The sequence below is a fragment of the Protopterus annectens genome, chromosome 2.part2 (assembly GCF_019279795.1).
Source record: "Protopterus annectens isolate FY-2018-M chromosome 2.part2, PAN1.0, whole genome shotgun sequence".
NCBI lineage: Eukaryota > Metazoa > Chordata > Ceratodontiformes > Protopteridae > Protopterus > Protopterus annectens.
The window spans coordinates 1,090,278,834-1,090,290,250 of record NC_056730.1 but is presented as its reverse complement, the minus strand read 5'-3'; the positions used below and the strand labels follow the sequence as shown (position 1 = coordinate 1,090,290,250).

The following is an 11,417-nucleotide window of genomic DNA, read 5'->3' as shown; positions in this document are numbered from 1 at the left end:
TAAAAGTGAAATAAAGAACTATGCTGATTTTAAATTAGACTTGTGATTTCTGTCAAACTAGTAAAAGCCTTAATCTTACTCATTGACTGTATTTACTTGATTAAATTTCCTTTCTCTATCTAAACCACGTGTGACAGGGCAAGTAGGATTAATTTCTCTTAGTCTGTAACCCCTGGGTGTGTTTAGAGAGCACATAGGTAAACATCTTAATGTGTAACATGCACATATGATTGCTGTTTGCTATAGCTGTACCATACAAGTTTTAGAGATCTGCTCTTGTATCCCATTTCCAATTCTCAAATAGCGCGTTAGATTTTTTTTTTTTGTCTTTACTCTACTTTATTGCACAGCAGTACCATATAACTAGGGTACAATCACAGCATGCTTGCTGTTCTGACAGAACAGATCCAGTCAGAGGTTTGCCATGTATAGCCCAGCAGGCATTTACTTTTTGTACTGAAAATTATTACATAAAATATCAGGACAAGACTGCTGCTAGATTACTGGTAAAATATATTTCAGTATGTTGGAAAATTTTCATAGCAGCATATATGAGTGGGAAATTGCATAAATAAGGCTCCTTCTCTTTCCTTTCAGTAGGCAGAGTGTGGCAGAATATTTTTCATTGTTCCCCCACCTCCTTTTTTTTTTTTTTGCTGTAGTGGTTTGATGTATCATTTAATCCTTTGAGGTTTGCATGTGAGGGTTTGATACATCCTATACAACAGGTAAAATTGGCAACAAAATGCAGATGAAAACGAATATGATTTTGATAAAAACTGTTTACTTTTACTCCCACCACCACTAAATAAAAAATAAATCTAAAGGTTGGGAGGAAATATCTGTTTGTGGAGACTGGAAAGGGAAATATGAGAATTGATTGGTTCTAGTATGCTGTAAGTGGGTGGATTTTTTTTTTTTTTTTTGCAACAGGAAGTGATTTGCAGTGTTCAGTGAGCCTTTTGTTGAAAAGGGTCTTCTCTCATTTGTGTGAGTCATGCTTTTGCTGTAAGCGGCTTGGCATCTCTAAGCAGGAGTTGGATCTTTCTCAGAGAAAACTGTTACTTCATTCGTCTTCTCCATCAGTAAATGTGGAATGTCAGTGATATATCTGTATTATATATGCATTTACAGATGCTCTATAGACAGCATATGACTTTTAGCAGATTTGGAGTATCTGCCCTCAGCATAATGAAACATTTGTTATGATAGGGCAGGTGCTTTATGAATTGGCATCAGGCTTGCCAGAACATATGCAGGAAGCTAGATAGAAGGGCATGCTTCACCGTACAAAGTATAACCGCTTTAGGAATGATTCCGTGACATCAGTTGATGATCTTATACACAACTTGTCCATGAGTGGCAAGGTCTCGGCTGTTACTACGACCTCCGCTGTGCCCACTTACATGACCTCGACTGAGGTACTCAGCAAGGACCATGAAGATGGACCCAACACCATTTGCACCTTTATCCACAAAGTGTCAAACTTAAAACTCACCAGCACAGGGAGTCTTTTGGGAATCAAAAACTTGTCATCTGCAGTGAAAGAGCTGGCTGTTTCCAAACTACAGGGCAGCTCTGGTGCTACGACTTCGGCAGCTGGAGCCTCAGACAACACCTGTAACCTTGTTTCTGCTTCTGCATGTTCTCAACAGGACGTGTCTAAGATGAACACGGTAAAAAAGGCAAGGTCAGTGGAAATGCAGCTGGGAGGTGAGGACTGGAATCCCAGTGGTAGTTTCTTCAGTAAGCCCTCCCGAGGATGGCTTCACCCGTGTGAGAAGATCCTGGGACCTGGTGTGACGTACGTTGTGAAGGTTGGTCTGCATTCTTCCATTCTCTGTTTTTCATCAATGAAAATGTTCTGAGCTAGCTTCAGATAACATTTCTGTAATAATGAAGTCACTTAAACAGGCATATGCTTTCTGTTTTGCAGTGAATGTAAATGATTAACAGAGAGACAGCTGCAGCTTAGGAGTCTCTTTCTGTGTTACAACACATTGCAAAGTGTTATTTGTTCTACAGCTATAAAGGAGTAATTTACAGCTTCAAGTAAAAATGTAAAACTTGTAGTTTTCTATAAAATATAGCTAGAACAAAAATTATAACCCAAGGGATAATATACAATAAAGCAGAGTTGTGAAGACACTAAAGGTAGCACAGAGATATTTTTTTTTTTCCTTCAGTGCAGATTACAGTTTTTTTTTCGGGTCCAGCTTTGAATATTCATTTAACAACCTATCAAAATGCATTTCTAGTTAATTACCTTTCAGCAAGTTCAAGCATTTCTGATCAGCTATGCCTGAAAAAAATCATTTTAAATGCTGATGATGACAACACAGACAGATCATTTCAAAATAAATTATAACCGCAAAAAGCTCAGTGAGCAAGGACTCCATTCATAATTTTCTCTTCTCTGTAGAAGAGTGGTAATATTGCTTTGTAGAACAATACTGCATTTTTGTCTATTTATTGTAAATACATTCATTAAAACATATTGTCTAGTTCCAGTTTTTCTAATGTTTCAGCCTAAAGTGCAGTTTTATTTCGTTTATTTTATGCTGAACTGTAAATAATCAGATATGTTTTAATACAGTTTTATATATGTGTGTAGATATATATATATATATATATATATATATATATATATTCAGATATTTAAACTGGTTCTAAAACCATTTTAAAATAGAATTCCTTTCTTTGAATAGCATTTGCAGAAAGACCACCTGGATTAGTCTGTTATATCACATAGATCATATTCCAGGTTTGTCTGGGCGAAATGTGTACATCAGTAGTATTTATTAATAAAAAAGAGGGAAAAAAGCAAATGACAAAATAAATAAAACAGCTTGACGTGTTTATTATTTATTTATTGGATTTCTTAAATTAGTTTATGCCGTTGTGCATTTGCCTAGTATAGTCTGACTGCAGTGAACTAGGTTTTCTCTGCGCCATTTCGTCTTTTTTTCCACTGTAAATGCATTTTTCTATTTTTTTTTCCCTTGGTTGTTGTAGCTTCTTGCTTTCCAGGTCACAGCCTTGATTACTGTCTGAGACCCTATGTATTAGCTTAGAAATAACATTTTTAATTAATAGCACTTGGTAGCACTATTTATATATTGAATTTGCCATGTGGCAAGCTTAGCATTATGCCAAAAGACAAAAACTGAAGGGTGGACTGAATCTGTACCAAACCCACATGAGTCCTTGCTGTTTGAATGAGTCTGAAGATATTTTGTGTTATTGTGTACTGGAAATGGATCTCTCTGAAATGGGAAAACAGGATCTACCTAAAATGCACAAATGATGTCTGATTAGTCTTCAGTTTTTGTCATTTTTGTGCTTATAAATTTAAGTTTAAGCTTTGTTTAGTTGTATGTTAGCTTTTTTCAAAGGACTATAACTGTGCAACTGATTTTTGTATCAAACTAATGTAAATTGCTGAATTAAAGGTATTTGCTGAATGTTTCTACCTTATGCTAGACAGTCTGACCTTCCCAGTAATCAAAGACAAAACAAAATAAATAAATAAATAAAATAAACTAGTAAAGTAATTATTTGAAATTTTAATGATCTAACTTTGCTTAGCTACTTTTTAATGTGGAACTTATTCGAGTATTAGGTGGCAAGTACCCAAGAACAAATTGCAACAAGAGTTTGCTAAAGATGAGGTCTTCCACATCCATCATTCCTTGTCTCTGAATCAACGCTGACTCTTTTTTAATGCATTTTGATAGATGTAACACAACAGGCAGTTCAGATGTAACACTGAGTTTTAAAAAGGAAAAAAAAAAAAAACATTGCGACTTGTAATCCAGTGGAAGTATTTATTGCAACAGGAATCTACTCTATTTGCACAGCTGCAGCAGAATGATGCATCCAATGGGATAAGAAAAATAATCTATAAACCTATTATTTAGCAACAGTTAGGAAGCTCTAAGGAATATGTTTATTTCATGGTACCCTTAAGAGATAGAGGTTACATGATGAGTTCTAAGCTATATGTAGAGTTGGAAGTAGTGTCCTCTACTATTTAGAGTGCCAGCTTAGAAACTAGAAGACTGCAGATTCAGACCACACTTTTGCCAATTATTTATGTCTGTGGTCAAAGCAGGATACATCATTCAGTTTTAGAACCGAGAAGAAGCAAGACAAGTTTGAGAATGCAATGTTTTATTTCACATTAGAGAAAAGGAAAAAATGCGCACAAGCGGATTTTATTTTTCTGTTATGTACAAGTAGCATTTTGCAGGTTATATTACAGGATAATGGAGGGGGGGGGTTTGATGAGCAAACAAAATCAGATGAACCATGAGGTAGATATTCAGTATGTAACTGAGTATGCGTATCTTCCCGTGCGCACACATTGAGAAACTGCTTAGGAATTGTTCATGTTGCTATTTATAGAATGCTGTTTCTATGTAGCACTGAGTATGTGAGCTAGCTATTCCGCCCTAAAATGTCACAGCATGATTGTTTTCTTAAGACTGTTTATGTTTTTGGCAAATCTGTGTTCTTGGAAGTATACAGTGCATGTAGTTCATGGGGAATAATTAGATAATTGTTTCATAATTATTAATTTGCTGTAAAATCTGTGACATCTTCTTTTAAGAAACCCTTTATTAACAGAGCCTGTTTTGTATTGTAGACATTGTATGCCATATGTGACTGTTTCAGACATACTATTTAAGGTCTGAAACATCATTAAGAAACAATATTTCATCCCCCTACTCACCCCTGCTTTGTTTTTCTGTGAACTTTACCAAGGGCTGTGGAAGGCCAAGCTGTGATTTAGATATCGTACTGAAATGTTTGCCCTTAGAGTTACCTTTGCTCCACCTAGATCTACACTAATATTCTTAATGAAAGTTACAACTATTTATGGGTACATGAATGATTAAATTACTAAACAAAGTCTGCACACAGACTTATGACTAACCTAACCGTAAGGGATCATGAATTTGCCGTGCTATTATCAAATAAAAAGTATTTGATTCTCTTTCTAACTGCGCTCTGCATTCTGAACATTAGTACTCCGTTTTCAATACAGATGATTTTGAAGGTTTAAGTCCAGGAGAGCTAAATGGGTACATCCACAGTAATGTCTGGTAATCATGGGAGGAATTCCTTAACCTTTGGGGAGAGAAATCTAATTGTGTACAACCACCATATGTGGAACTAAAAGTAACTATTACAGGTTTATGCATGAGATATGAAGAATGGTCAGGCTTGATTATATGTTGTCTGCAAATGGGGATGGATGCTTATTTGAGGAATTTTGTAGCACTGACTGAAGCATTAGTGGGGCTGGTCTTGGAGACTTCAGCTAACAATTTATCTAGTTGCATTTCATGACCCTGTAATTGTTCCTTTCCTTTAAGCGTGTAAGTGAACTGATTTATTCAGGTTGATTTTCAGGCATAACTTAGTCTGGGTTTTGAGAATCTGAAAAAGTCCTATGTCTTGAAGGAGGCTTTCATGTCTGATCCTGTTGATCTCTCTCATTTGGTAATCATTTTGGCCTGCTTTGCTGAATAACTAATGGCTTCCTAAGAGAGAGAGAGAGAGAAGCCGATATGAATGGACAGTTTCTGTTCTTCTTCTTCTAAAATGTTCAGTTTTGAAATAGTACAATACAGATTATCATTGCACCATTTGACAGACTTTATAGATCTTATTAAATGAAGCATCTGCTGGCGTGAGTCTTACTAAAACGTTTTTTTTTACTTAACTGCTTACTAGTTTTCTTCATGCTGCAATATATTAATCTGTGCTTTTTTTCACTGTTTGCACTTACAGTGTCTAGGTGGGATTGTTAGACAACACAGACTGGGATTTCACTGTTATGTACACAAAACCTGCCCGCATCATTAGTTTTTAATTTGTGAAATGATTTTTACTTTATATTTTAAGAGGCTTTGAGAACCAGAAAAATGTGTTACCAAATGACTGAGGGTCAGTTGAGACTGCCAGGTCGTAAGGTCCTAGTAATTAAATTAATTTATAGATAACAGGGTTCTTGGGGCCAGCACTAAGCTTTGCTGTGGTCTTTTCTACAATAGGTTTTATTCATTGCAAACACAGGCTATAAGAGGCAAGCCACAGAAAAATGCTCAAAGTACATTAAAAATGAAAAAGTAATCAAGAATGTTCAGGTAGAAGTGTTCAGCCCCAGCTGTACACAATGTAAAGTACTGCTTATTTACACCTGTCTGACACTGAGCTATTATACAGCATTACAGTTTGGAAGGAAGAGTAAATACAAACAATGTGTATGTGGTTCTTCTCTGGGCGCTTTAGTGTTGTACTACCCTGATTAATGGAGGTGAGCAGGGGTGTTGCTATGTGACCTTCTAGGACCATGACACATATTACTGTTTCTGTGTATACCTTTCAAGTGTACCTCACTATGAGGAACACACCTCATTTGGAGTCTTAAAAAGTTCATGTTCCTCGAAGTTCCACATTTGAAAGGGTCTGCCACGCATTCAGTGTTAAGAATCTTTTAACTGACATCCATGGTAAATAGAAATTAATCATATTAATTCATATAAAGTTTGTTTTTATAAGTAAAACTAGCATATTTTGACCATCCTATGACCTTCCTAGTTGAAGTTGTTACTAAGCCATTAGCATACATTCTATATTTTGCCCGTTTGTCCCACATTATGAGGGCTAAGTGTTCCTCATTTTGAAGATAGAAAAGTGAGAGCATTGTTTCTGTGTATTCTGTAGCCGTTCCTACTGAAGCAGATTATACATTTTAAAATGCCCTTGTAAGATAGAAGGTCCTACATGGGTTGGGGTGCCATTATCCCCTATCTGCTAAAGCTACCCTTTTGAAATTAGTGCAGCCCTCTTAATTGTACAAAAGACAAGACTAAAGCTTCTGACAATCAAGTTGGACTTAAGAAACTCCTCCTAGAGGGGGCATAGTGAAGGTTTTATCACAGAACTTTAAACATTCTGAACTGATTGATTTTTCAATTTTTTTCTGAGTCCTGGATAAAACATGGGAGTTTTGTAAAATCTGTTATTTTAGGTGATAACATTAGTTCACCATAATGCATGCATCTTCTTATGTTTACTAATTATATCTGTCAGTTTGCATTAATGAATATTCTGCACTTTGAATATGTTTTAATTTTGTGTGCACGTTTGTGTGTTTATGCGTGTGCGTATGTTGTCTGTGTTGTCTATATAATGAATATGAGTGTGTGTACATATGTGCACATATGTGTGTGTGTGTACATATATAGATATACATATACACACGCATTAAAATGTATATGACTGGAAGTTGCACGTACAAATATGGGTAAAGTACCTGAATTTCATCTCATAAAAATGGAATTTTGTTTCTAAGTACCATAATTCATTGTCCCTTGTGATATGTTGCTTAAGTCACTACATGGGCTCTGCCTGCTGTGCACTGTACAAGTTATACTAACAATAAATCATTCTGTGCTGCTCTGAAAGGTTTTCTTGCTGGTGGGAGAGGTGCCTGTATCATGTGATATTAACCATACTTGTAATTAATGCATCTGTAGTGCAAGTAAGGTGGATCTGAGGCTATGCATAAAAAATATATATGTTTTTGTGTAAATTATCTGCAATGTTGTGCAGTTTAGTAAGGTTTACAGCCTGTTTGTTGCTGTAATTCCTGTAATGAGGCCGAGGTCTAGCCACAATCATACACAAGGCATCATTTGTGGGAGGTAGTTAGTTTGCCACTGGGACTCGCGTGTTGCTTTTAACCTCATGACAATGTTTATTGCAATCCCGTGAAAAAGGGCTTGCTACAGTTTTCTTGTATGAAAATGAGTGGAGAGCTCAACTAGTGAGATTTTTACCAACATGTTTTCCTTTTAGCCTCTTTGTAGTGAATTGGATCTTTTGGGCCACAATTCAGCAGGCAGTTTGCTTTCATCAGCCTGCCTTGTTATACCTGCCTAGTTGTTTACTGACTGTCTTTGCCTGGCTATTCTTTTATTTCACTATCTATGCACTTGTGTGTCTGTGTGTGCATTAGCCAGCAGAAGAAATAATTTTTAAATTAACAGCTTGAGCCATCATAAAATGCAACAAAAACTGCTCCAGAGTTCAGAATTTATAACTGTTGTGCAGTACCTTGGAAGAAGACATCAGTGCATTCAGTTCTAGGACTGTCCTATGAAACAGAACATATTCTAGGAGAACAACCGTACCAAAGATGATGCAGGTGGGAGAAGCACAGCATATAATCAAGTAGTCACTTTTTTTTAGAACAAGTTAATGAAAAACAATGAATAGTTAATTGACATGGGTCATTCTCAAAATAAAACAGCAATACGTCAGAAGCAAATATTTTCTGTAATTCATCATCAAAAGGGTATATGACTAAATAACAACTTGAGCCAGCATTTTATTTGGAGTCCTTGTTCTTTAGTAACTAGAATGTCACAAATTAAGCTGGTGAGGAGCAGCTTGATGAAAAATAAGGGAATACTTAAAAATACGGATGACATTAAAAGTGTAGAACAGATGGTCATATGTTGTCTGGTGCTGCATGGGTCTGTTGAAGTGTGGAACCATTTCCTATTTTGTGTTAAGACTTAAAGATGCTCATGTGCTGTTGAGTTACTACAGTAATGAGCAGCATAAGACAACTGTGTTGCTAAGGTATGCTAAATAGGCTGTTTCTGGCTTCCTTCATTTCACTTAATGACCCCCGTATGACATGATGGCCCATTCTTTATAACAGTCCTGTGATAAGAAGGAAACAACGTAGGAATGTGGGAAGAGAGGAGGAAGGCAGTTTTCTGTATTTGTACTGGATATGCCACACTGAATGACACCATATGAAGAGCTGTCAAGGTAATGCACTTGAAAACAGCATTCATGGAAAGAGTACATATTAAGATAAGGAATGAGGTTGTCTGCAGAGCAGAAATGGAAAGAGATCTTTTCTGGTGACCTCAAATTATACACACAGTCTAAGAACACATTATAAAGAGTACATTGAGGCTGTGATCTATAATGATTTGCCACTAATTTGCCAGAAAAATCACAATTCTATGAAAAACGGACCAAAAATCTGGACATTATGCGAAAGTCCGTACATTTGAGAGGTATGACTGTGACACTAGAAAGATGGATGTTGCTTCAATTTACTGTAAATGTACCAAACCACTATGTGTAGTTTTGTATGTTTATCTTCTCAAAGCATATAATGAAAGGAGGCCTCTAATAAGTGAACAAATCTAAAGACACAGCTTCTGCACCAAAAGCCATATTAAAAAAGAGTGTGAGAGACTACAAGAGCTTATTCTTTGGACTCTGAAGATGGGGAGGTGTAGACTGAGAAGACTGGCATGACAGAGAATTTTAAGCAGCAGTGAAAATTTAAGGAAGTTTAAGAATGGTGAATCTTGTATAACTGATACTGGAAAACAAAGGGTCTGATTTTGAAAATGGAAGGTTAGTCAAACAGATCATAGCCAACAAATAATCTTTCTGAAGAGGTTATAAATGCAAATTAATAATCAAATTTAAAAACAAGACTAAAATATCTGTAGAGAGATTAAAAACAGGCAGGCTGCCTATGATCGACAAATGAACCAAGAGGAACAAAATATAAAATATGTTTGCTGTCTAGTGTAAAGTCTGTATTTTATTTCTAAGGAATATTTTCATGTGTGCCATGAAGGACACAGGAAGGAAAGTATGTAATCCAAAAATTATATAAGTCTATGGAATGCAGTATCAACAGTAAATCATGATGTACAGTAATGAAACAGGATCAACAGGTGAGATATTCCGGAAACTGGTTGAAGGGATCAGGTGTGATAAAAAGAAGACTGAATGTAGTATCTATTAATACATGCTGTAGCAATACAGGTAAGTAAATGAAGCAGATTTACTTTATGTCACAGCAGACACGTACTAGAGGAGAGATCTAAAGCTGCAGACTTTCTCTGCAAGAGATGTACGAAGAGCAGTAGAAGTCATAGCATCTACGACTCATGAGCGTGGTCAAGCAGTTAGATGAGGGAAATGTACTACAGAGAGAATGAAGAATACATTAAACTATTCATAAGAAAACAAAGCAAGGAAAGCTGAAATGAAAAATGCGAGGACCAAGTTGATCTACTGCTACCATCCCAGGCATAACCAAAAATACATTGTCAGGGCTGTGGTAGGCAAATTCATAGGACCATGGTGGGCTTCAGGTTTAGAAGTCTGTGGGAAACAAAAACATGGCATGGTGATACCATTACCTGACTCTTACAGAGAGGAAGACCTCTAATGTAAACCACAGAAGTGAAAAATTGAAGTATAATCTGTTCTGATATGAAGATCTACCTTCAAGGCTGGAACAAAAAAGAAACTTATTGTGTGGAGCATGCTATATATGATGAAGGCAGAGTGAAATATCTTTGCTGATCTGAAAATATTATTTAGCTAAAACAGTTATTGTTATGCAAAATTAATAAGCCATTGAAAGTGGGACTTAAGATAATGCATACTACACATTTAGTAACCTTTCATAAGGGGGTATGTCTGCCTGTCGTCAGTGAGAGGAGAGTAGAACAATGCATATTCCAGGAATATCACTACTTTGAAAGAATGGAAGTATTTAACTTCACTGAGGTTAAAGAGATGGTGTTCCTATTTGAATTAGGGCATATGTGGGATGGATTATTTGCAGTTTACTTGAAGACAACCTAGATCCTCAGAGGGCGGTTTCTATGACTTACTGAAAAGCATTTAAACTAGCCATGGAGTCAATAGCTGGCAGCAGGTAGAACAGAAATAAGGAGGATTTGTATGTTTGTGAAGGTGAGAGATCTCAGGAAGAATTTAAAATAAGGAAGACAAACTTGGCTGACAAATAGAGGCAGTGGAAAAGAGTCCGGTATGAAGACAGGATACAGGGGAAATTGCCAGACTAGCAAGAAGCTGAGGAGTACAGATAGCACAGGTGCACAAATATAACCTAAGATCTTATTTCTAGAACAGTCAAGAATGGCGTAGATGTTATTGTATTTCAAAGTCATGGTAAACTGTAAATGAGGACTGATACAATGCTACTCCTGTTTTCTTGGTTTGGGATGGATAAAACCGGAAAGAAAAGCTGGAGTCTAGCTTTCTAAAACTACATAAAATTAAATGAAGCAAGAATATATAGAGCAGTGGAAATAATATCCTTCATCTTAGAGGTATGAAGTGTATTGAATTTGGTGTGATCGTACTTAAACATGACAGGGACAACCCAGTGAGTTGCTGTATAGTATTAAAATGAGAGATCCATTTTGGCAAATGCACGTACTCAACACTACAGCCCAACAGAGCAAGAAGACATCAACAAAGTCAAGAAAACAGTAGTGAGAGCTGCACCACTCACAGTAACCCATGGTGTGTAACATTTTTCTGGC

The 11,417-nt window shown here is 36.3% G+C and overlaps 1 protein-coding gene across 1 annotated transcript in view; it reads left to right on the top strand.

Moving 5' to 3' along the window:
* Positions 1 to 529: 529 nt before the first annotated feature.
* SHC3 (SHC adaptor protein 3) overlaps positions 530 to 11,417 on the top strand; it is a 583,606-nt gene continuing 572,718 nt past the window's right edge. Inside the window, exon 1 of the mRNA XM_044064309.1 lies at positions 530 to 1,817. Within this exon, the coding sequence (XP_043920244.1) occupies positions 1,278 to 1,817 (540 nt within the window). The 5' untranslated portion in view covers positions 530 to 1,277. The remainder of the gene's footprint in view (positions 1,818 to 11,417) is intronic.